General features: G+C 51.0%; 1 protein-coding gene across 6 annotated transcripts in view; it reads left to right on the top strand.

The window, feature by feature from the left end:
- The window catches only part of TCF7 (transcription factor 7), a 34088-nt gene extending 14400 nt beyond the window's left edge, over positions 1-19688 (top strand). Inside the window, exons 4-12 of one of the 6 annotated variants that reach the window (XM_046667884.1) lie at positions 9099-9210; positions 10053-10143; positions 11631-11723; positions 12973-13092; positions 13561-13723; positions 13835-13942; positions 14476-14524; positions 15726-15798; positions 17065-17128. In XM_046667884.1, the coding sequence (XP_046523840.1) occupies positions 9099-9210; positions 10053-10143; positions 11631-11723; positions 12973-13092; positions 13561-13723; positions 13835-13942; positions 14476-14524; positions 15726-15798; positions 17065-17068 (813 nt within the window). In that variant the 3' untranslated portion in view covers positions 17069-17128. Of the gene's footprint in view, positions 1-9098; positions 9211-10052; positions 10144-11630; positions 11724-12972; positions 13093-13560; positions 13724-13834; positions 13943-14475; positions 14525-15725; positions 15799-17064 lie in introns of all 6 variants that reach the window. The other 5 variants (XM_046667883.1, XM_046667885.1, XM_046667888.1 and 2 more) reach the window with 5 other exon arrangements.
- Positions 19689-25988: the final 6300 nt, after the last annotated feature.

Genomic DNA, 25988 nt, shown 5'->3' with positions numbered 1-25988 from the left:
CAACTAGCAGCTCAGCTGCAGCAGCTCCCGGAAGCTTTTTTTTCCTCTAAAAACATCCTGTCCTGAGGGGCGTTTACCTCAAAGAGGAAGAAGGAAAACACAAGTAAACGAATGCATAGAAACCACTGGAGGTGGTGGGTGAGGCCACTCAGCTCAGGGAGGTTCAGCTAGCTCCAAGGGTGCCCAGGGCTGGGCTGGGTCTAGAGCAGGCCTGTGGTTTGCCAAGGCTGCATACAGGGACTTCAGTCCTCACTTCTGCTGTGGCAGAGCCCTGTTATCTGATGTCGAGGCCAGGCAGCTGGTGGACTGGGCAAATGTACCTGGCAGGGCTCTGTGCAACCATGGCAATAGCCCTGTGCTGGAAGGCAGGATTGAAGGCTCCTGGTCCACAAGGGTGTGGCCCAGCCATCCCCCTGTCCTCCAGCTCAGCTGGCCACATGGCCACGGCTCCATGCTCTGCGGTGGGTGTCTGGCACAAGGCGTCCAGCATGCTGTAGGCGGAGAGCACCATGTCCTGGGAAGCAGGGCCTAGAGCGGGGGCTGGGCATAAAAGGGCATGAGCCTAGCTGGGGTATATCTGCAGAGGTGGGGTCTGCAGGAGCCCACAAATTGAGGTCTGGTTGATAATGCAGTCAAGTCCTCTTTGGAAGGTCTGGGGGCCTTGCTTCCTTCTGGCAAGTTCATTCTTATGGTTACCACACAGCAACTGGTCAGACTCCTTGGCACTTAAGCACCATTGGTACTAAACAGTGGATCCCCAGCTCTAGACAAAGAGGTCTGGAGAGCTGTGGGGCTGCTTGATAGGCCCTGGATCTGGGAGAGGAGCCTGACCAGAGTTCCTCAGGGCCAGGTGCTGGATGGAGCCTAGCTGGACGCTGCCAAGCCTGGCTCCTGGCAATATGGGGAAGAGAAGTGAGAAGTGGAGAAGGCCTTTTGAGCAGGACCACTGTGTAGGCTTGTGCCAGGGAACTGGGCCAAGGAGCTGAAACCTGCAGCCCAGCCTGCACTACACTCCCCAAGCCATGTGCCCTGGTGTGGGCCTGAGTATCTGTGCAGAGGAAGGGGTACCTTTTCTAATTAGCACAAAGGCTCCATATGAACTAGTGGCGGCCTTGGCTTTGACTGTCTGGTCATTCTACTCCCAAAGTTTCACAGGCAGGAGGAAACGGGGGTAGGAGGAGGTGCAGGGTATTGGGACTGGCAGGATGACCCTGACTCTAAGCAGTGGCCCCAGCTCCTCCCAGCCTCTTATATGCTGCTGCGACTTTGTGCTTAGCCCCAGCCAGGATACTTTGTCCAGTGCTCCCAAATTGTCCCTAAACACTGGTTCACACTGGGCCCCACCCACCTGTACTGCTAGAGACCCAGCTTTGAGATCCAGCTTTAATTCATGTAATGGAAACAGTGCAGGGCCCAATCTCAGACCTCAGGGAGGGCATGAAGATGGACAAGTGAGCAGACACTTATGGTGTACTGGGGTCAGTGCTGCAATTGGCAGGCCATAGCCGGGGACCCTTACCCAGACGGGGAGGGTAGGAAAGGCTTCCAGGAGGAAGTTTCATTTATGATGAGGCCTGAAAAATGGATGGGAATTGGCCAAACCAAGCTGGGGGAAGAGTTCTCCAGGCAGAGGGAACAGCATGGTCCTGGGGACGAGCAGCCCTCAGTGGCTGGAGCACAGAGAGGAGGGGAGAAATGAGAGTGTGGCTGTCTGGCATCACTGAAGACCCTGAGAGCCCATAAAGGGGGCCTTGGCACTGACTTGATAGAGGGCTGTTTAACTATAGGCAACTTTCTCAACCTCTGTGAACCTCACTTCCCTCATGTGTAAAATGGGAAGGATAATGCCTGCCTCGAATGGGCTGTCACATGTGCCACTTATAATACTCAATTTCACCTCTGTGCACTTGGCAGAGAGAACAGTAACTGTATCAATAACCCACCTTTCTATCTAGTCAGCCTCTGCCCTAGGGCCTCTCCCCAGCTCTAGAGCAGGTATCAGGAACAACCCCTCAGGAGCCAGGAGCTGAAAGACTGAAGTCAGCTCATAGCAGATGAGTGGGTAGGGCAGGCAGAAGTTCTGAGGCACTGGAGATTCTAGAGGCCTTCATTCAACAAGGCTTAGTGAGCATGCCAAGTACAGAACCTGGAGAGGCAGAGATGGCTAAGAAGCCAGTTCTGCCCTCCAGGACCCCCAGGCTGACCTCTGCACCAAGTGGGCATCTCTGCTTACTGGGCTCGTGGAACCCCACCCTGGTCATAGTCCTTTTCAAGGAAGTGACCCTTGGACTGAGGTCAGGATGAGAAGGAACCAGGCTGGCAAAGAGCAGGAGGAAGTATGGAAAGTCGTGAAAGTATGGAGGAAGCAGGAGGATGTATGGAAAGGGAGGAAGGGGTAGGTAAAGGCAGTGAAGCAGAGAAGAGCTGGTTGCCCGGGCAGGAGAGGAGCAGGCCTGCGTCGCTGGGCATGGCTGGGGTGTGGCTGTGCGATGGTGAGCAGGGGAGATGTGGGCTAGGGCCCTGGGGCCATGTCCAACTATCGCCATCAGGCAGGCTCCTGGCGCCAGCAGCCCTGGCAGGTAGGCAGGCAAGGAGTGTGGCCAGAACCCCAATCCCCAGAGTCCCAGAACCTGCTGGAGCATTGTTAGAGTCAGGGAAGCACAGGCTTGGGTAACTCGAAACAACTACGTTGGAGAAGGGACAGACTGGATTTAGGTCTGGGACTCCCTCCCCTGCTTACCTTGTTCTGTACATGATAACCATAAGCCCTTTGCAGTACAGTGGGTAGAGTCCCAGCTCTGCTGCTTACTAGCTGTGTGACCTTGGGCAAGCTATATAACCTCTCTGTGCCTCAGTTTCCTCATCTATCAAATGGGGATAATAATCATACCTATATCATAGGTTTATTTTAGGAGTATATGAGTTAATCTCTGTAAGGCGCTCAGAACTATGCCTACCACATGGTAAACACTCACCTGTCATTAGCAGATGCTGTTCTCTCAGCCTGAAACACTCCTTTGCCTGGTAGGAGATCAGTAAATACATCCTGATTGAATGTGTCTGCTGATAGTGATCAACTGAGAATCCTGGTGTATTTGGAGGTGGGATACTTGGGGTGGGGGAGTTCCTTCTCCTGGCACAGTCCCCTGCCATGGGGAGGCCTTTTTGGGAGGGCCTGGTCAGGCCTCACAGGCTCCCCCACCCCCAGGTTTGAGGCCAGAGGAAGCGGCAACTTTCTTCGCTGGGAAAGTGTTGTGGGGCTCAAGCGTTTGGGGGTTTTCAGAGTCAACCGTCAGAGGCGAGGGAGTTTCTCTGCTGGCGGTGGCAAGAGCTCTCAAGGTGCACACAGCCTGTGAGCGGACCGCTGCTGCGGTCTGCAGGGAAAATGCCGACTGTGTTTATTTTTCACCTGAGCCTGCAGGAAGTGGGAGGGGGGGAAGGGGGAGGGGAGGCGGGGGCAGCCCAGCCAGGCCCAAGCTCGACTTCAGAGCAGAGGAGACCTACCTCAGGAGTCTCCCATTTCCACCTCCTTCTGCCTGGCCCTGCCCTTGGGCCCCTTCCTGGCTCCAGTCTGCTCAACAAGAGGAGGGCACACTGGGGTACCAGAGTGAGGATTTCCAGCCGTGGGCTAACAAAAACATCTCAGAAGGATGAGGACGACCTTTGGGCCAACAGACTTTGGCGTGGGGAAGAGCAGTCAGGGCAATGCAGTAGCAGAAGGGAGCACCTCTGCCTAAACTATAGCAGGCATGGCCTCCCAGCCCAAAGGTCTCAGAATCCTGGACTTGGGGCCAGCTCGGTGGCACGGTTAAGTTCATGCACTCTGCTTTGGTGGCCTGGGCTTTGCAGGTTTGGATCCCAGGCACAGACCCAGCACTGCTCATCAAGCCAGCTGTGGTGGCATCCCACATAAAATGGAAGAAGATGCCATAGATGTTAGCTCAGCGACAATCTTCTTCAAGCAGAAAAGAGGAAGATTGGCAACAGATGTTAGCTCAGGGCCAATCTTCCTCTCACACACACACAAAAATCCTGGACTCATCCTGGAGTGCTGTGGTCTGGAGAGAGGACGGGGGAGGGGGCTGCAGCAAAGGCAAAGAACAGCGGTCCTGATCAAGGAGTGTGGACTGCTGTTGAGTCTATCCCTCACTTATACATTCCACCATGCTGTGAGCACTTACTGAGTGCCCAGCTCTGTGCTTGGCACTGCCCTCAGAGGTAAGAGAGATGAGGTTGTGCCATGGAGATGCTCAGGGCCTGGTAGGGACAATCAACCCAGGCCTGTCTCCCTTCACTAGAGGCTGGGTACAGTCACCATCAGCGGGAGGAGAGGAGGGGAACTCCAGTCACTAGGCTCCCCATACAAACACCAGGCCCCAGGCGATCCCACCCTGTTGTCTGGGCAGCCTGGCCCTGGGACAGCCTTGTGCTGAGGCTCTGGAGCGGGACGTTCCACCAGCTGAGGGGGCATGGGGCACCAGGGCCTTGTGCCAGACGGTTCCCCCTGCCTACCAATACCACACATGGAGGGCGGCTGGGAAGTGAGGCTCAGAGGCAGCCTGCATGAACGTGGGAAGGACTGGCCAGGCCCTCAATGCCCTGCCCTGGAGCCCTGGCCACCTGAGGGCCTCTAGCTGCCAACAGGTTCTCTGCCCCACCCCTGCCCACCTGGCACCTCTTCTGTGGTTGGCTTCAGACTCCTGTTTAATGAAGCTTTTCCCCATTCCAAGGGAAGGCTGGCTGACAAGATGAGCCCTCTGCCCACCAGGCAACCCCCACCCCCTGCCCCCCAACTACCCTTGTCACGCACATACGTACCAGGCCAGAGGCTGTAGGCTGAGCTGAATTCTGAGGTTTCCCAGGCCTAGCCTGAGCTGTGGTGCAATCTGGGACTTAACCAGCCTGGCCAAGGATTGTCAGCTCTAGCTCTCCCTCAGGCGAGAGGGCTCTCCAGGGCTTCCTGGCCAAAGCTAGCCCTCCCCAGGGAGGGTGGTTTGCTGAGGAACCTGCTGTGGAACCACCTTCTCCCTCCTGCCTTGAAGCAGAGACCCACCCCACCCCACCCCTGGCAGGGTGGGACTCCAGGACTGTCTTCCTAGAGTGGCACCTTGGACCCCAGGCTCTGTTCCTAAGACTTCCCAGGGTCGGAGCTGCCCACTCCACCAGCCAGGCTTACAAACCTGAGGGCCAAAGAGCCAGAGCCAGGGCTGGATGGCAGGGCCTTCTCTGAAAGAGAAGCTTAGACTCGAAAGCCCCCTGGTTTGGAGGGACTTGTGGGTCCCTCTACCTGCTGGGCCATCACTCCAGGCATTTGTGCCCTTAGGCAGTGAATGGTGGGATGCCTTCACCAAGGCCCCAGGTTCCTGAGGGAATGGGCCCTGAGGCTCGGTCTCCCTGCCTGCCATGAGGGCTGATGTTGTCTAGCTACCACTATCCTGGCAACGCATCAGGATAAAAAGGCCCCAGAGGTTTCCAGGATGCTTCCCAACTTCATAGGCCCTTGGCTTCTGCCCCCAAAAATTCTGGAATAAAGCAAGATTTTCATATCTGACCAACGAGGTAGGCAGGGCTGATATTCCATCCTCATTTTACAAGGGGCAAACTGGCCTTGTGAAAAGGTCAGTGAGCCTAGAGCTGGGCTTCCTAACCTACTTCGCATCATGGCACACTTAAAAATTATCACTGGAATAACTAGAGAAGGAGGCCAGAGGCTGAAGCACCCATGGGAAGTCCTGGGCATAGTGAGCAAGGAGGAGAGAGGAAGGTAATGGTGAGGTCAGAGAGAGAGTAGGGGCCTGATCATGTACAGTTTTGTAGGCCTGGGTAAGGCTATTGGAGGCTCTAGGCAGAAGAGTGATGTTATCCATGTGGCTGTTGGACTCAGGACTGGCTGAGGGGGCATGAGGCTGCTGTAGTCATCCAGGTGAGAAGTGACTGTGGCTTGGACTGGGTGGAGACAGGGAGGAAGGAAGGAGTGGTTGGATTCTAGATATATTTTGAAAGTAGAGCCATTATGATTTGCTGACAAATTGGATGTGGGATGTGAGAGAACAAGAAGAGTCAAGGATGACTCCAAGGTGTTTCGATGTGAATACCTAGAAGAATGGATTGCCATTAAGATGGGGAGGAGTGTTTGGGGCAGGAAGTCAAAGGTTCTGAATTGGACATGTTGAGTTTGGGTAGCATTTTAGACCTCTGAGTAGAACTAATGAGTAGGCATTTGGAGGTGGAGTTCCTAGGAGAAGTGGGGGCTAGAGATAGAATTGTGGAGTCATCAGATGAAGACCTTTAAAGCTGTGAGACTGAATGAGAGCACCCTGGGAGTGAAGGTAGATAGAGAGCTGAGGACCAATCTCAGGTCAAGTCAGGAGGAGAATGAGGAGCCAGAAACAAGGCTGAGAAAGAGTGGCCTGTGAGGCTGGAGGAAAATCAAGCGAGTGTGGCATTCTAGAAGCCAAGTGAAGAAACTATTTCAAGTCGGGGGGAGAAATCAGTTGTGTCCAGTGCTGCCGGGAGGTTAGGTAAAATGAAGACTTTGAATTGACCACTGAGTTCCGCAGCATGGAAGTCAATGGTGACTTTGACAAGAGTCATCTGGTGAAGTGATGAGGCAACACAATGGCTAGGTTGAAGAGAGAACAAGAGCTGAGAACTAGAGGCAGCGAATGGCTCTGATGAGGTTTGTAGGAAAGGAGAGGGAGACATGAGGTGGTAGCTGGGGGAGGATTTACAGATGGGAGAAATGGAAGTCTGTTGGTACCCTGGTGGGAATGAGACTGGGCTTGCAAAGTGCTTGGCACAGTACCTGGCATGTAGCACATACTCAGTACATGAAGGATTTCACATGGATCCACACACCTAGCAGCTGTCCTGGCTCATTCCTCTTTTTCTTGCCAGCCACCTGCAGGCCTGAGGATCCTACATTCCAACTTCCATTCTCACACACCCCTCAACCTGTCACAGGTGTGTCTAGAGTAAGTGCTGGGGATAAAAGAAAGCCTGAGAGTGGCATGAGCCTCCCCCAGCTTACTCAGGAAGCCTGGCTTAGAACAGCACAGGAAAGTCACAGTGTTCAAGGCCTGGGGACAGCATGGCCCCATCAGCGCCCTGCCCAGGTGATGCTACTAGTGGGCTTCCAGTCATGCTTGCCATCTCCAGGCAAACCCCCTTTGGCATAATCAGAGCCAAGCATCTGGCCCATGTGAGGTCCAGCACCAGAGGGCTAGGGAAGCACTGTGAGTAGCATTTCCTTTGCACCTGTGAAGGCTCTTCAAGGTGAATGAGGGGTTTCCTACATGTCCCTTCCTCATTACCTGACACCTGAGTAATTGAGCTCTTAGGTATTGTCTGGCTTTATCCTCACAATAACCCTATGATCATCTCCATCTCCATTTGACAAGGAAACGGATGCTCAGATATCGTAGTTAAGTTCTTGAAGGCTACACATTAGAGCCAGGATCTGAACGTGTTCAGCCGACTCTTCCTCAAGCTCACAGTGGAGCGCCCTCCCTGGGGCTGACAGGAGGAGGCTCTCCTGCCCCGCCCGAGGAGGCCGGGCAGGGTCGGGGCGGCGGCGGGTGGTGGTCGTCGTGGTGGGCTCTGGTTAGAGGTGAGGCATCAGGCTGAGGAAGGGGCTGTGGTGCCAAATCCATGCAGCTGCAAAGGAGCTACCACTACTGGGACATCAACCCCTGTCTGCCTGAGGACAAAAGGAAGGCTGATTAGCCCTGGAGTGTAAGGCTCCTCATGGAAGGCAGACGGCAGGGGACTGACAGTTGGCAGTGTGAGCACCTGCCTCAAGCTCCTCTGGAGGCAGCAATGGGGGAAGATGGTGGCCAGGGCTGTCTGGTGCTGGGAGCTGTGGGAGCCTGTGCCCACCTGGGAGCCTCACGCCTTGGCTATGATGTGGCTCATACTGGGCCTTCCTTCTGGCTTCACCCTGGATCCCTCACAGCCAGTGCCAAGGGAACTGTGCCAGGCCTCCTCACCTTGAGCTACCCTAACCTTCCCCAGACCTGGCAATGAAGGGATCACGAACCCCATCCATTACACAGGAGAGGAAACTGAAGTGCAGAGATATTAAAGAGTCTAACTAAATTCACCCAGTGGGAAATTTCACCCACAGGGTGAGAAGGAGCCCAGGCCACAGCCTCTCATTACTGTCTTACTCCAAAGATGTCCTCTGTTTCTTCTGTCATGTGTCAGAAGTCACTCATCTGTGCTCCCAACCTGTAGCATCCCCACAGATGGACTTTTCTGAGTGGAAGCTGAGCCTCAGTTGTAGGTGATGTCTCCAGTTGTCTGAGCAGGTGAACACTGAGGATATGCAGAGCTGGGCCTTGGCCCTGAGCAGCAACTCCCTGTGGCTTGGTTGCATGGGGAGCCCCCTTCCCAGCCTGACTGAGTCATCTCATGACAGATCCATGTGACTAGTGTGAAAAGTAAGAGTCCTGCGGTGTTGAGGAAACAGGAAGTGTGGGGGCTGGGTAAGTTGGCCCTGGAGAGAGCCAGGCCCCACCTGGCCCCACCTCCCCTGAGTTAGAGGGCTGAGGGGGGGGCGCTTCCCTGTGTCAGCAAATCCTGTTAAGCTTGAGATGGGACAAAGGGTCAGACTTAGGACCCCCAGTCTGGGGGCTGGAGGAGAAGGAAAGAAAGCTTCAGGCTGTCCTGAGGTACACCAGGTCCTCAGACCATGCCCTGATGTCTGGGGCCAGAGGCTGTGAGCAGCCCCCCAGACAAGCCATACTGCCTCAGAGAAACTGTGGTATCTATGAGACCAGGAGGAAGGAAGAATTTCCTGGACAGGGGAGATGTACCTCAGAAAATGCACAGAAAGACTGAGAAGCTCTCTAGGAGATGAGACTGCTTGGGCAAAGTCTAGGGGGTAGTGGGCAGGAGGGCAGGGCCACTGGACACAGGGTTGATTGAGGGCTAGCCCCCTCCCATGAGGCCTGTGGTTTTGACCACCACACTTTCCTTTGACAGTTGGGCTGCGTGTACACAGCTAAATGAGGCTCTGCCTATATGTTTGCCTCCAGCCCTGTGCCTCCATCCCTCAGGTCTCCCCACTTTCACCCATCCTCCTTCTCATTTTTCAGCACAACAAGGCCAGTCAGCCCGCCCACGGTGTCCCCCAACTCTCTCCTCTCTATGAACATTTCAGCAGCCCACACCCCACACCTGCACCAGCCGACATCAGCCAGAAGCAAGGTATGAGCCTGGGATGGGGAGGGGCCTAACAAGATGCAGAGACTGGGGGCCAAGTCCCCAGCTTCTGAGACCGGGTGGCTGGCCCCTTTTTACACCTGGAGTACCTGGGGCTGTGTAAACTCAGGGCCCAAAGAAACTGCCAGGAAGATGGATTGAGGGCGCCAGAGGGCTGGGGGAGGTGGTGTCAGGTCAAAATTTGAAGGCTTCCAGTTGAAGTAGGAGCCTAAATCCTGAGTGACCACCCCCCCACCGCCATTATGGAAGCAGGCATTTGTGTAAAGTTGATAACTATAAAATTTGTAGCCTTTCCCTCCCCACAGTGAGAAAATGGAAAGTGGTGGTTGTGATGGCTGATTCACTTCAGCCTCAGGCAAAGTCATTCTGAAATCAGCCATTGTGGGCTATGGGAAACCTGCTGACTCAACCTTGGGGGGAGGGGTAGGTCCTGGTTCCCCAGAGGCCAGGTTCCCCCAGCCCAGGGGGCCTGCCTCCTGCTCAGAAAGCCAGGCCAGAGCCACCAGCAGAAAGGCTCCAATTGCAGACCAACAGTGGACCAGGGCGTGGCAAGGCTTGGCCTCCCAATCCTGAATGACTTCAACTTTGCCGACGGCCCAGCCAGTGCCCTTAGGCAAGTCACCCAACCCCTCTGCCCTTGGTTCCCTAGCCTGTAAAGGGGTGCTATTATCACATTGGGATAGTCCTGAACAAACCAGTGTGTCTGGTCCTCTAGCAAAGGGGAGTAGGTTCTTAGAAGCCCCACTGGAGGCTCTAGAAGGCAGTAACTAGCTGAAGTGGACCTCCGGGTCAGGCTGGCTTACTTACTCAGCCTCTCTCCACTGTAGGAGTTCACAGACCTCTACAGACTCCTGACCTCTCTGGCTTCTACTCCCTGACCTCAGGCAGCATGGGACAGCTCCCCCACACTGTGAGCTGGTGAGTGTGGGCCCAATGGGAAAGGGGTATCTTGTGCTGGTTGGACCCATACCTAACCTTCCATTTTCCTCCTCCATCCTTCTGTGCTGAGCACCCTGCTGCCAGCTCTATATAGGTACCGAGGGGCTGGCCGGCAGCTCTATTCATTCCCCAGGTAGCCTGACATACTCCCTTTGGGAAGCCTCAGGAGACCTGGCTCCTGGTCCCAGCCCTGTCACACTTGAACTCTGCCTCAGTGTCTAAGAGACTTGAATGGGGGAACCCTGGGCTGCTCAGGGCTATATGAGTATGAGAGGAAGAAAAGGTAGGCCTGAGCAAGGAGGTGACAGCGTGATTTGGCCACAGGAGAGGCTGTTCTGCTTCTCAGCCTCCTGGTGGGCAGGGGGATACTTTCCACTTGCCCTAATGCCTGCTGCTGGCTGGTCCCTTTCTTGGCTGAGCTGCTTGAGGGGCAGGGTCCCTCCTTGCCCCTCTGGTGACCATCTGAGCCCAAGCCCCTGGCCAGCCTGCTTGGAGAGTCTATTACGGCTGGGCCAAGAAAAGCCAGCCTGGATCTCAAGTCACTGGGCCCAATGTGGGTCAAAGGGCCTGTCTTCAACTGGAGCTGGGCCTCAGCAGGCTACTTGGCTCTCTGCTCATCAACTGCAGTTTGACCTGAGCAGGTCTTTAGCCTTTGGGCTGGGGCAGTCACCAAACAGCAGGAAAGCCTGGCTTCCCAGGAAGGCAGGGCAGGCCAGAGGCCCAGCTTGGGGCCTGCGTGCCCCTTTCCACTTGCCCTTTATCCATGTTCAGATCACTCCTGCATTTCCAGATTCTCCTTGAACAAAGCTCCACTCTGAATACAAATCAGGACTACGCCCACCAGTAGCTACAGGATTCAGGTGTGCCAGGCAGGCTTCTGGGTACCAGAGAAGCACTGCTGAAGTTGGCTGATCCTCAGGTCCCTGTCCTCTCAGAACTCAGTCCACCTAGTGCGCAACCCAGGCAAGAGGCCAATTACATGGCAATGTTAGCAGTACTTTGACTGGAAACTGTAGGAGCCCAGAAGTGTGCCTCATTCAGCTTGGGATCTCAAGGGCTTTCAGGAGAAAGCGTCATTTAGCCAAGCAAGACCTGAAGGATGATCAGGAGTTGAAGCAGGCAAAGTGGGGTAGAAGAACAATCCTGGCAGTGTCAACAGTGGATGCAAAGGCCCTAGTGTAGGTATCAACCCTGTATTGACAAGGAAATTGCAGGAGGCAAGGCTGGAGGGGACCTGGGGTCCTGCCAAGCTGGGTCCCAGGAAAATGCTGCCATTTACACCTTAAGCACCAGTACAAGCCTGTAGAAGGAAACTGGTGCAGCACAGTGCCCTCTGGTGGCAGATGCTTAAAACCCAAAGGTGGAGTGGTCTTCACACTATGGGTCAGGCCCAAGAAAGGTGGGGAAGTCCTTCCCCACATCTGGCCAGTAGCCACACTGCTAACAGCTGTCTTTCCCAACCACAGGCCCAGCCCTCCTCTCTACCCCCTGTCCCCTTCCTGCGGATATAGACAGCACTTCCCTGCCCCCACTGCAGCCCCTGGCACCCCCTACCCCAGGTGAGTCCCCTATCCTGCAGCCGGGCTCCTGCTTCCTGTTGCCCAGGCTTCAGTGCCCACGAGGCCATGCCCAGGCCATTGCTTGCCCTGTGCTAGTTGCTTGTCCATCCGTTTGTCTGTCATTCTGCAGCCCCCTGCTGCCCTGTGCCTGAGAATAAAGCCAGCGGGAGTGCAAGAGGCCTATACCCAGTCCATACTGTGCAGCAGAGCACCACAGAGCAGCCAGTGCGTGCACACATGTGCTTGTGCTCCTGCCTCTGTGCGTATGTGAGTCAGCCTGTGTGCAGATGTATGTGCACTCACCTCTCTTTTGCATCCCTGCTGAGGGAGCACCTTTTACATGTGTCTCCAACCTCTGGCCCTTAGGGGCTGCCTGCTCAGGGACACCACACCTTGCAAGCAGCAAGGGGCAGAATGGTATTTAGAGAACAGCAAGAAAGTGAAGTGGGAGGTGTGTGTGTATGTGTATCCCTTCACTTAGGTCACTCTCTCAGTGACACACCCATGCCAAGTATGGAACAAAGAATTCAGCTGACATTTCCAGCTGTACCAGAGCTCACAGCCCAGGACAGGAGGTAGTGACACAGCACCAGCAGTTGAATAAGCTATCTGGGTGATGGGGAATCTCCAGGGAGACCCCAGCCAGGTTTGATGGGTCAGGAAGAGCTTCGTGAAAAGGGTAACATTTTCTGAGCGAGGGGGACAAAGGGAACAGCAGTAGTTGGGGATGGCTGGGGGTGGGAGTGATGGGAAACAGAGGGGAAGAGATGGGGCTAGAAATGTCAGCACGGATGGTAATGCAAGGCTGTGCAGGCCCCAGGGAGGAGGCTGGGTTTTATTCTGTGGTCAATGGAGGAATTTCAGCAGGAGTACTCAGGTGTTTTTAAAAGGTCACTCTGGCTGTTGTGTGGAGGGAGTCCTGGAGGGGTCAAGCAGAAGAGTGAGGAAGCCCCCAGGGCAGCCACAGGCTCATGAAGCTGAACTGGTTAGGGCAAGAGGTGAGGAGACAGATTCAAAAGGTATTTAGGACTTAGTAACCACCTGAATGACGTATGTGTAGATTTCACAATGTGTCTGTGTAACGTGTTGGGAGCAGGTATTTGTACGTATCTCTGTGTACTTGTGTGCAGGTTAATGGGGGTGGGGTATCTGTTCACCTGTCTTCGTGTACTGTGGAGGGGCCTCCTTGTGTCCAAACATCTGGCCTGTACCTACCTTGGCTCAGTGTTAACTCCCCTCCTGCTTCTAGGTTCACCCACCCATCCCTGATGCTAGGCTCCGGCGTACCTGGTCACCCCGCAGCCATTCCCCACCCAGCCATTGTGCCCCCCTCAGGGAAGCAGGAGCTGCAGCCCTATGACCGAACCCTGTGAGTGAAAAGGCACACAGTGGGGAGGAGGGCGGGGAATAGGTGTGCAGATCTCAGGTTCCTCTTCATTCATCAGCTGGGATTCCTCCCACCAGGCCCAAAGCCTGCTGCCTAGAAGCTCCAGGGACTGCCAGAGGCGGCCTCTGGTCAGGTTGTCCATGGCTCTTGCCAATGACCACTGTTTTTTGATTCTCAGAAGCAAGAGGGAGTGGGTAAGGTGGGGAACAAGGATTTAGTTCGAGGCAAGGGAAGGGCAGAGAAATCTTCACACGTACTTTTCTTACTTAGCTGCAGTATTTCTGTAATGAAGTTACTTAGCTCTGCTCATCCATTTTGGGGCAGCTCAGAAAAAAGGATTCCATTTACAAAACCCTAGTATCCATGCACTTACACATACACTAGAGGAGGGTGGTAGCATTAGGTGGACACTGTGGGGGCTCCCGAGTGACCTGAACATGTGTTTCTCAGGAAGACACAGGCCGAATCCAAGGCAGAGAAGGAGGCTAAGAAGCCAACCATCAAGAAGCCACTCAATGCCTTCATGCTGTACATGAAGGAGATGAGAGCCAAGGTCATTGCAGAGTGCACACTCAAGGAGAGCGCTGCTATCAACCAGATTCTGGGCCGCAGGGTAAGGCCACGGGCAGGTGGGCTGGCAGGGGCAGCTCCTGACCATCTTGACCCTGGTGCAGCCTGTTGACTCCCTGATGCACCACACCTGCCCCCCACTTCCCCGTTGCAGTGGCACGCGCTGTCGCGGGAAGAGCAGGCCAAGTATTATGAGCTGGCCCGCAAGGAGAGGCAGCTGCACATGCAGCTTTACCCAGGCTGGTCAGCGCGGGACAACTACGTAAGTGACCAACAACATACAGTAGGGGCCAGTAGGGGAACCTTCAAGATGTCATGCCCCAGGCCACAGTTTCAGCAGGGAAGGCAGGACTACTGTTCTGAAGGCACAGTTAAGGAGCGAAGGTGGTGGAGTGGAGAGTCCAAGGCCTCCCATGGCTGGGAGAAGAGAGCCAAGCAAGGGGAGCTGCTCCTAAAAGTAGGCCAACGTCCAGTTTTCTAACCCTACTCAGGGCTGTTACCCAGTATTTGGGCCACATGAGCAGAAGGGGAGAAAGGGGCCTGGAAGTCACCATCTCCATTCAAAATGGAGACCAGCATGGCAAAGGGAGGAGAGGAGCCCCTAACTGCCCCATGGTAACCTAGCAAGAATTGCAATCAAGAAACACCAGGCCCCCAGGTAGTGGGGGACTGCGTGCTTGGAATCCCAGTGGCAGCCAAGCTAGGGATAAGCCTGCAGGTGTCCTAGCCACTCGCTTACTAGGTTTATGGCATCTGCCTCCCAGATCTGATCATCCCTCCTTTTGTTCCCCGCAGGGGAAGAAGAAGAGGCGGTCAAGGGAAAAGCACCAAGAATCCAACACAGGTGAGGCCTTCCCTCAGCAGTGATGGAGACTCCTTTCCAGGCCTCCACTTGACAAGCAGCCCTGCTCTGACCAAGAGGGAGGAGGGGCAGAGTACTCAGCCACAAACCTTGAGGGCCTGGGCCCTCTAGAAACAAGGCCTGCATCTCACAAGTCAAACCCCCATGTGAGGAACAGCTATACTAGGTCCCAGGGAAGACCAGCAGAAGCCAATTCATGTAGCAGTGGTATGTTGACCCACAGCACCCCCGCCACCTTTGCTAGCCCTGCTCATAGCTAGCCTTTGCCAGAGAAACTAGTGAGGAACTGAGCATATGATTTAATACTAAACTCAAACACCGCATCCTGGTTAGTTCTGCTGAGGTGGGCAGCAGGCTGTCCAGTTGAAGGCTGAGCCAGGCTCCATGCCTAGGCCCAGTAGTCTCACAGCCTGATGGCTAATGCCCGGCAATTTCTCTGTCACTGCCCCACCACCCCAACCGTTTTTCAGTGCAAAGTGCTCTGCATAAGAATCCAGAGAGCCCACACCCTGCCACAGGTCTCCTTCCTGTGGGTGAATTCCTGCTCCAACTCTGGTAATTCAGACTTCACATCCATGAAGCACTTTCTCAGGTGTGCTGCCACCACACAGAGAAGCTAGAGGCTAGGACTAGGGCAAGGCAGAGTCCTCAGCCATTTTTTCTGAGGTTGAAGAATGGCCTTTATCTTCCATCTGGAAAAATGTGTAGAACAGGCTTAAACTACAGCATGAGAAGATATGGGTCAGGCAGATTGGGCACTGGCAATAATTTTTAAAAACTGGATAAAATGGGCAGGGGGTTGGGTAGCCCTAAGGCAGAAGACACTGGATCCCCATGGGCCTCCCTGGGCTCCTCTCCTGCAGTTCTCATGCTGCAAGCGGCCCCATAAGCCACAGAGAAGAGCAGCCTGATAGGGTCCCCTCCCTTCCCAACCCCACCATTCTTCCCACTGCCTCTCCTGCCCAGCTGGGTGCCCACCTTTCCGGATACCTTGGCTCTGGGCCCTAGGGCTCCCACGGGGGCTGGCTGTGCCACGGAGAGGCTCACTCTGCCTGTGGGGGCTGCGGGGTATCTGTGACTGGCTAACACTGATGTTACCTCTTCTTTCTGGGCCCTGCTCTGCCCTGCTGCCTGCCTGCTCACCCTCTGCCCTGCTCTGCTCCTCTGGCATGGCTGTGAGTAGACCCTGGCTCGCCTAAGAAATGCCGTGCTCGCTTTGGCCTCAACCAGCAGACGGATTGGTGTGGTCCGTGCAGGTGGGTTTGTCCCCACCACTATCCTCTCTGCTTCAAGCTGCTTCCCTGACTTCCCTGTACAAGTTCTGCTGGGCCTGCAGCCCTCCTTTGGCCCCTCAGCCCCCAGGCATACCCACAGATTGGGGAGGCCATGCCTCCTAAAAATGGGAGTGAACACTGAACACAGCTTTTGGGGAAGATCAGTTGGGTCTAGGTGGAAGGAAGGGGAAAGACAGAATGTTTTAGAAGGGAAGGGAAAGGCAGTCTCAAGAAGATAGTTCTGGTGCCTAGGGTCTTCTGGTAATGATGGTTGGGTGCTATTTAGGGCTAACAGGTCCTCAGCAGACAAATCTCACACACACCATTCAGGTGGCCTGAACCCCTGTTCCAAGGCCTAAACGTGATCATGGCCCACCAGCTCCCACTCACCTCTTCAAGTTGGGATCCCTGCCTATTTCATCCTGAACCCTTAAATCTAAGAAAAACAAGGTGATTAGAGATCAACCTGAATAATGTGGATGCCAGGTGGCCATGTGACTCATTATCTTCTGCCTACTGAGACTCCAGGGCTGAAGAGGTAGGGAGAGAGGAGCAGGAATACTCCTGGGCTATCATAAGGCCCTGTGGCACTAAACCTGTGTGTTTTACCATACAACAGAGAAATACCTGTGTATGTGAAAAAAAGGTGGTATACCTACCAAGTAGCTAAAGTTGCCTAGCTTAGTTCAGGCCAGACCTGGTAGGGCTAAGGCTGAGGCTACTCCAGTTTAAGTTCACTGACTCTAACGAATACTCTTCCAGCCCCTCAGAATGCCTACCATGCTCCCAGTCCAAGGGCAAAGAGGAATTCAGGGAGTATGTATGTGTATATACACATGATGGGAGGCAACCCTGTCCTCGGAGGAGGTCCTCTTCCATCCATTCTACACTCCTCAGAGACAAATTGTGGTTCAGAGAACTCTAAGATGGTAGGAATAGGTGAGCCCCACTAACACGAAGCAGAGGCTCAAAGGCCCAGATTAGGAGATGGCTCCCCTGGAAAACAGGAGGCAGCCCACAGACCTAGCTACAAAAGGTCTCTGTGCCACCTTGTGGCTGTGCTGGGAACTGCACCTGGTCCAGGTCTGGGCCAGGCCCTGCAGAGTTGCAGTGCTGAAATTCAGGTCTGAAGGTATGGCCAAATAATGCAAGTCATGGGGAGAGGGGACAAGAAGGGCAACTAGGCCTGTGCAAGGACGGTATTTTTTGGTTGTGGTGTATGACTATGAATTCACCCTCTATTTACAGATAACTCTCTTCACTATTCCTAGGAGGAAAAAGAAATGCATTCGGTACTTACCCGGAGAAGGCCGCTGCCCCAGCCCCGTTCCTTCCGATGACAGTGCTCTAGGCTGCCCCGAGTCCCCAGCCCCCCAGGACTCGCCCTCATACCTCCTGCTGCCCGGCTTCCCCACAGAACTGCTTGCTAGTCCCGCAGAGCCAGCACCTACATCACCAGGTCTCTCAGCCACTCTCAGCCTCCCAACTCCCTGGGCCCCCACAGGCCCCCCACAGCACCCCGCAGAGTACACAGGTACAACAACAGGAATCTCAGAGACAGGCAGCCTAGCATGCACAGGACACCCGAGCTCCTCCAGGGACCCACCCTCTGAAAGGAGGCGACAGAGCCCCAAAGCGAGAGGAAACCGATCAGGGGCCCTGCTAACTTCTTCTGAGGGTCCAGGCCCTGGAGATTTCAGAGGCTGCACAACTTCTGCCTGAACCTGGGGCCATCAATTCAAACTGCTCTGAGTGGTGGGAATGAGATCTGTGTTGCGCCATCTGATTAAGGGCACCTTTTGTGCCCCTGGCAGCTGTGTCCATTCTTTTCACCATCTGTCTTGCTAGCCACATGCCCCTGCCTCTCTTGCTTTTCCGTTTTAGGGCAGAGATGGGCTGGACTGAGCCCACCTGCTTTCCCTACTCTGCTTCCCCACCACTGCCGTGCCCTCCCCACACCAGACACTTCATGGACCAAGAATGAGCTGGTTTATCAAACAACATGCGAGCATGGTCACAACCACAAAACTCAAGATGACAGTGCTTCTCTCTTAAGGGCCTGGAGAAGCCCTGTTTACAGAAAACCAGCTGCTATTCATAAGCTGGACAAGAGAAAGCCTCTTGCCACATTCTCAGCTTGCAAGAAGAGGCGGGAATGGAGTAGATTAAGTTTAGGCCTATCACCCTAGGCAACATGAATAACCTGACACTACCTGATCAGGCAAGTGTGGGTGGTGGTGGGGTATCTGGCTTTAGTTCAAATTACTTGGAAATGTTTCCTGAGAAATTCAACCACCTAAGAAGCCTTGATACCAAAGTCCCAGGCCAGTCACTAGTGGCTGCGGTCAACAGTTCAAAGTCATGGCCCAAAATCCAGTGTATATCCTTGCCCATTCTGAGAGCCTTTGTCACAGCTCCACTTCCAGCTTACTCACGTCAGTCTAGCCAGCTCTTGGGCAGTTGTAAGAGAGGGCAAACCAAACCTCATGACAGCCAGTGCCTATCTTCCAGCATGAAACCAGGCCAACTCAGTTTCCCTATGGGGCTGCAGGAAGGAGGACCATTACAACCAAAGCAAGGAGCCCAGAAAACCTCTAGTGGTGAAGAGTGAGTTTCCACCACAGCCTACTTTAACCCATTTCTGAGCCAAGCTTCAATCCTGAGCCTTAAAAAACAAATCTTTTTTTAATTTAACTTTGTTTTTTGCCTCCTCCTCACTGTACATAGCCTGAATCCAAAGAAAAAGGGCCGTCCCTGTACCCACACACACCCCTCAACAAAAGCCTTTAAGTTGCTACTTCAGCCACTGGTTTCTCAGAATCCAAAGATCACATATTCTAGTATAGTGTTGCAGGAAGTCAAGAGAGAAAAAAGGACCATTGTAGTGTTCAAAATATTTTTGTATTGTTAATGCATCATCATAGAAACTTTTTTAACATGAGAATAAAGATACTTTTTACTGGGTTTCTTTTTCAAAAGCTTCACCCTGAGGAATAAGCTGTTTTAGTAACAGCATGACACCCTTTCCTTTTCTTCTCCAAAGCCATGAAACTTGGGGTTTATTCTCTATTATGGTACACATGTTCTCAAGATTTTCAACCTATAGAAGCCAGAGATTATTCTTGTTATCTCCCCTTAAGGGGCTTGAGCCCTGCCCCAACCCTGAGAGCTGGGCTCATGCTGGGTATAAACTCCCATTCCAAGCCTTGCCCTTAACCCCTCAATCCTGACCTCACAACTGGTGCAGGTGCTGGCCAGTCTGCCCCCTAGTACTCATATGAGAATGGGTTGGAAACTGCCACCCACAGACCCTAGAACAATCCAACCAGGAACAGGTGCACATGACCACCAGGCTCCATTTTCCTCTGAGGGCAGAGAGAGAAAACACCCACAAGTACATATCCTGTTTTGAGGAAAACAAGAGCAAACAAGGGTCTTTTATAACCTGGTATCATCATAAAACCCACAAGAAGGTATTTGAATACCACCCTTCCCTCCCAAAGACTGTCTGTCTTTTAAGGTGCTTAAAGTGTCTTCATATTTTTATACAAAATCTCTGAAGTTTGATAAATCTGCAACCTCCTTTTTACATAGCAGTTTCCATCATGTTAAAATATACTGTTAACTTCCTGAAAGCCATCATGAATGTAAAAGGTGTCATAAAGCCACCTCAATAGGTGAATCAACCATTAGATACAAACGTCGGGCGAGAAGTGTATCTCAACAGCCAGCCACTGGGCCACCATCATGCATTGTAATTTTCACTTCACTGAGTTATATTTTTTGGATTTTATGTTTAAAAATATTTATAAATAAAGTCATCTTCCAGAGTAGTGTCTATTTAAAGTAGGCCACTGGAAGCTGTAATCCTAGACTTGCTTTTTTCTGGAAGGGTGCTAGAGGAGAACAGCTATTCTCTGGACATCTGTCCCATTTTAAAGAAAGAATCCTTCTCTGGCTGCTGGCCTAGTTGTTTCAAAAAACTACATTCTAACCAAGGCTTATGCAAGACTGGGTTGCTGCATCTGATTTGGTGTCTTATTTAGAGTACACTGGGTACATGAACAATGTACTCTTTGTGTATGTGAGGGCAGAGGGGGGGCTTTGGCAACTTTGTTAAAATCAAACCAGCCTTTTGAAAAAAAAATGACTTCAAAGAAGAAACTCAAATCCTCCCAGATTATACCAGCACATTCCTGTGAGGCCACAGGGTGACTTAGGGGTGCAGCCCCAAATTCAACTTCAAATACCACACCAGTACTACCTCAGTGCAGCCAAGAACCAGCCCTGTTTTCTGAGACAAGATACCCCAACCTCCCTTACACATTCTTAGACAACTGGCAGATGTGCTTGAAATATAGACCTTGACCCTTTGTTGCAGCTGTTCCCCCTGCCCTCCTGTGCTCAGAGGATACTGGTGAGGGCTCAGCACAGCACGCTAGCAGGGCCTTCCCAAGTCTCCCAATTTGAAGGTGTTTCCCCCCTTTTACAGGAAGCCCACAGCTAGACTCTTCTGAGCTGTAAATATCTTTTGAATGGCTCAAAAGCACTGCTGCCCAGCTCTATTCAGTGTACAAGAAGCCTGGCTATGAAGGCCACAAGTGCAGAGAAGCAGAAAAAAGTGCAGAAGGGTCAACGGTAACAAGGACTTTCCAGGCCTATGTATCAAAGTAGAAGATTTGAGACCCAAAACTAATTCATTACATAAAAAAGCTAAATTGGGGGCCAGCCCGGTGGCGCAGCAGTTAAGTGTGCACATTCTGCTTCTCGGCGGCCCAGGGTTCGCCGGTTCAGATCCTGGGTGTGGACATGGCACCGCTTGGCACGCCATGCTATGGTAGGCGTCCCACGTACAAAGTAGAGGAAGATGGGCACAGATCTTAGCTCAGGGCCAGGCTTCCTCAGCAAAAAGAGGAGGAGGACTGGCAGTAGTTAGCTCAGGGCTAATCTTCCTCAAAAAAAAAAAAAAGGCTAAACTGGCTTTTCTTTGAGGTTAGAAAGGCTGCCCTAGCATGACTGTTTTTCAGATCTCTTCAGAGCCTTAAGAGTTCACCAAGGGTCCTTTGAAACAGAGCTGGCCATCCAAGCAGACCCTGGTTCCCAGATTGTGTCAACTTCCCCAATCCCAACTATTCCAATCACCACCTGTTTCAGATCTCAAATCACCACGGGCCTCTTTTTACCTTAGGCTCCTGGGCTTTCTACTAGTCTGGAGCAGCTAAGACTTCCACTGGTCTATCTGTCCACAGTGGGCAGTGGGGGTCAGAGAGGAGCCCTAACTTCATGTAGTCACACAGCAGGGAGTTTTTTGGGTTTTTTTGGTGGAAGATTAGCCCTGAGCTAACATCTGTGCCCATCTTCCTCTATTTTATATGTGGAACGCCTGCCACAGCATGGCTTGACAAGCAGTGCATAGGTCCACACCCAGGATCCAAACCGGTGAACTCTGGGCCGCTGAAGCAGAACATGTGAACCACTGTGCCACCAGGCCGGCCCCCAGCAGGGAGTTTTAAAACAGTGAAGACTGATGGGGATGTTCCCTAAGTCAGTTCCCTAGAATAAAAGCCTAGTTCAGGTCAGGAGAGATTTTAAAGTTGTTAAGGACAGCATGGGACTGGGCATAGAGTTAACTGGAAAGGGCAAATTCTGCCCAGGGGTAGGAACTATCCTATCTCTAGCAGTCCTCATGAGTTAGGTCACTAGCAATACAAAGAAAGGTATATTTTAGCTGCTATGAATTATATGGGAGATAGTTACTAGTTCAGGCTGACATTTCTTTCACATTCACCAGGGGCTCTGGACCAGGTCTTCCTCTGTCATTCCAGGTGTTCTCTCATTCCTTTATCTGAAGTCTTGTATTTTCAGGCATGTGCAGTCAGTGTTGGGGGGATATGGAAGAGGAGGAATTAAGTCACACACACACACAAAAAGCCACTCTGGAAACTCCTTTCAATATAGTTTTCTGAGTGTAGCCCTCTGTATTCTCACCCCTCCTTATTATAAGCGTCCTGGGACAGAAATATCTGCAAAACATCTAAAGCAGATAAGAGTCAAAGACTGTGAAATGGCACATTCAGCACAGAAAGGACAAATATGAACCTGTACCATACAGGTGAGAAGTACTGAAAGTGAGCACTTTTATGAAGTAGGCCGATCCTGAGTGTGCAAGAAGAGGTTGGCATATAGCAGGTTAGGTGCTCAGTAAATACTTGCTGAAAATTTTAAGTTGAGTAGTGTCGGAAGGTAATGAGAACTAGAGATGTGGAAGCAGATGTTGTTGTGAGCAACTATATTCCTCCCACAAAATGCCTCTTGGTATTGGCACAAAGACCAGATGTAGCCAACAGTGCACAATACTGCAAGGCAGCAAGTATGTCATCCACAAGTTAAGAGACTATCACTCAAACAGTGTTCCACATTGGAAATCTGTCAAACAAGGGCACCTTCACCAACATCTTTATGCCACCAACAATGCTCGGTTCCACTGACGGCTCAACAGGATGGACATTCAGTCTACCTTGCTTAGGTATCCAAATGGCTCAATCTTGGGGCAAGGGACATGTTCTAAACTACTTCTAACACCATTCTTTGTCTTAATATGCACATCCAGTTGTCTTACTCATTCTGCTTTTTCAAGGTAGTCATTTTAAATAACAGTAACAAGAAAAAGTTATCCGGACTCTAGCTGTAAAACCCCCCATTTTCAGAATACTTTAGTTCAATATTAAAAAAAATTTTAGTTCAAATACTCAAAAACTGCACTGCCTAACATGGGTCTGATGAATACTCTTCCTAGAGTGTCACAAAAATTTTGTAACCAATCTGGCTCTAATGTCTCTTGCCAGCCTATAGTCCCAAGCAGACCTACTGACACCCAAGCTCCTGCTGCTAGTTCCAGACTGGGCACTGCTTTCCCCCTCACCTTGGGCATCCCTCCACCCCCAACCAAATCAACTTGACTTTTGAAACCACATTAGTTTCTTCTCATGGAACCTTTCCTAGACCCTTCCAGCCCTGTAGCCCCCATCTGCTCATTAATCTTGTTCTGTTCAGGAGCATTTTTATTAGAGTTATTCATCCCCTCCCAGCAGCGTTATGCCTTGCCTCCTTAACTACACAAAAAGGTGCCAAGAGGGCCACCATGTCTTACATTTCCTACAAAGAAGTCAGGAGCTACACTTTAGGGAATTCAACCATTCATATGCTTTCCTTTTACTTGCAATCTTCTCCCTTGTTCTCTACTGCTTCCCAAGCTGGAAATCAGTTTTCACACAAATCCAGATACAGATTATCATCTTTTTAAAGCTCAAGCAACTTTGTAGGGAGAACGTTTATTTGTTTGATTCCTTCCCACCTGAATGTATACTGAGCTTTAGAAAAAGAAAATCAGAAAGATCTTCAAATGGAAGTGGTGGCAAGCAAAAGTTAAGCTTCAAAAGGTAACTGGATTCTGATGGCTGTGGATAAGGTAAATAATGCTCAGAGCAAGAGGTCTGCTGCTCTCTCTTTCCTGGTGGAAGCCACTTCCTATCCCTGTTCAAAATGCCCTATTAAGAGCCTGGGCAACCTATCTAATTTCTTCTTAATTTACCTTGGATCAGAAAACAGACCAGAGGATTAGCCAGTTTTGAGGTAAATTAAGAGATCATGTGGTTTGGAGCATCTGCCTGCCCTGAGTCACGTGCCATAGTGACTCACTGCTACTCTCCTCCCTCTTGAGCTAGTTCCAGGCTAAGCTCAGCAGAACCATGACATCATGTTAGAGGGCTGAAATCCTAGCAGCCCACCAAATTACAATATAGATCTTGCTTAATTCCAACAGTTGTAGAACAAACAAATCACAGCTATTATGCCACTCAGAGATCTGTAACTTAAAGGGATGCCCTTGTCAATCTTTGGAAAAATATAAAAATTGTAAAGCAAAACCTACTTTGTGTCTTAAAGTAGACTTATAAAGGCGAGCAAATAAAATGCAACAGCACTTCAAAAGAGGTAACTTGCTTCTACAATGTAAGAATTATCAGAATTTGTTTGAGGGGGCACATCCTTAGTCTATGATAATGTGAGGGAAAGTAATAAGCTAACATTCAAATGAAGTTTGGTTTACTTTTCAATCACAAGTGATATAGTCAATGAAAAGCTGAGAAGCCAAAGAACTGTCAGAGAGGAATCTTCGTCACCAACAGCATCACACTGCAGGTACCAGGTATGCATTTTCTGTGTATAGAGAGGAAAGTGACAAACATTCTTCAGTCTTAGCCAGCAATCACCCAAACCTGTGAAACACCTTCCTCCTCTTCTCCTTCCTAGAGATATAAAGGGCTTTTCCTAATTGAGCCCTGAGGTTAATCAGCAAAGATTTCCTTCCCTCTCCTAAGTTATGCCAGTACTTAGAGAGAGCCTTCATCATTCATCATCGGTAACCACTTTCCAAAACAAGGTTATCACCAGTTTCCCCCTCCTATGCATTAAAATAGCTATTGTTTTCATTATGCCCTATGCATTTTACAAGGATCTTATGTTCTTGATACAAGAGTTCATATAGCAGTGCTGCTAAATACAGGTTAAGTGCTGCCATCAAGTGCCCTCTAAGTACTGGAACACTTAATACAAAGCAGACTGTACCAGACCTGTGAACCACAGTAGCTACTATTTCCATCTTGCCCAAGGCCATGTAGGCACTGAGGGGCAGAGGCAAGACTCCAGCCTTACAGTATGACCTCATGCCGCAGTATAAATTTAGAATAATTGGGAAGTGAGAGAGTAGGCAGGGGTGAGTGTATCTTTGAAGACAGGTTGGCTACTATGAAAATGGGAAAGGGCCACTCACTTTCCCTGGATAAGATGAGAACCTGGGAAATTCTCTGTAGACATATTAAAGAAATAGTGAGCATATAGCAAAGAAGAGAGAAAAAAGTGCTGTAGCCAGCTTGAAGGGCCTCTTAACACCATGCCTATGATTTATTTGGGTATATAATGTCCAGAAATGTCCTATTTTCTCTTGGATAAGCTGTCAGATCTCTATTAAAGATGAGAGTTTAAGATTATCAGGACGTTTTGTTTGTTTAAAGACTAGAGCCATAGTCTACAGAAAGTCAGGAAGGAAACAAAAATTTAAACTACTATATTGTCTGTCCACGCAATCTTACCTATCAAGAAAGATCCCAGTATCCTTTAAGTATCAGTGGCGACGTTATTTAGTCCTGTAATCTAACAATTCTTGGGCGTTATACAGATTGAGAGCTAATAGTAATAGGGTCCTGTTTCCTAGAAGGTGCTATTTCTTATCCAAACTAAACACAGCATATGCTAATAATCCTGGACTTTCAGTAAAGATTTGTGTTCGTCATGATATTGCTAGGGATATACTTGGGGTGGATAAGTTTTTCCAAGAGTTGACCATTATAGCTGGAATTAGCAGATGAGACACTCCAGGTAGGACTGAACTCTGCTACCTTCTCCACTAAAACCAGGACAAATAGAAAACAAGTTCACTTTCTGAAAGTAAAGGGCATCAGGGATCCAGCAGTAGTCAGGGGTTGGCAAACTTTTTCTGTAAAGGGCCAGAGAATAAATATTTGGGGCTTTTTGTTCAAATAGTCTCTGTGTGTATATTTTTCAGCAATCCTTTAAAATTATGTAAAAACAATTTTTAACTCACAGACTGCAAAAACAGGCTGTGGGCTGGACTTCACCCCGCACAGGTTGTAGTTTGCTATCTCTGGTACAGACAACAAATAGGAATTCATATAAGATAGCATATGGGACTTCATTAAATAAGGTAGATTTAGGACAAATAAGAGATGAAGGAGTAAAGGCAAACTACTGTCAAGTAACAATCTGAGCCACAATAGCTCACAATAAACATGAAGAGAACACAGTAAGCATATGAATACAGATGACGCTAGCTGGGAAAGAAAGAAAAGGGAGCCTAAGGAGGAAAGAAAAAAAAAAAAATTTTTGAGCCATCTCAAACCATCAAGAAAACTTCATTCTACTGTAGGGGGAGGCGAGAAGCAACAGCAGTGCAGTTTTGTGTGCCTAAGTACACCAGTTAAGAACTGAGGCACTGGCTCTAGCGAAATATATCAATGACAATTAGAAGAGACAGAAGTCTAGCAAAACCCTATTGTTATGTTGTAGCCTCCAGTGAGCTAGAACGTGAACTACCT

Source organism: Equus quagga, chromosome 7 (genome assembly GCF_021613505.1).
Source record: "Equus quagga isolate Etosha38 chromosome 7, UCLA_HA_Equagga_1.0, whole genome shotgun sequence".
Classification (NCBI taxonomy): Eukaryota; Metazoa; Chordata; class Mammalia; order Perissodactyla; family Equidae; genus Equus; species Equus quagga.
This window is presented reverse-complemented; position numbering and strand designations above follow the sequence as displayed.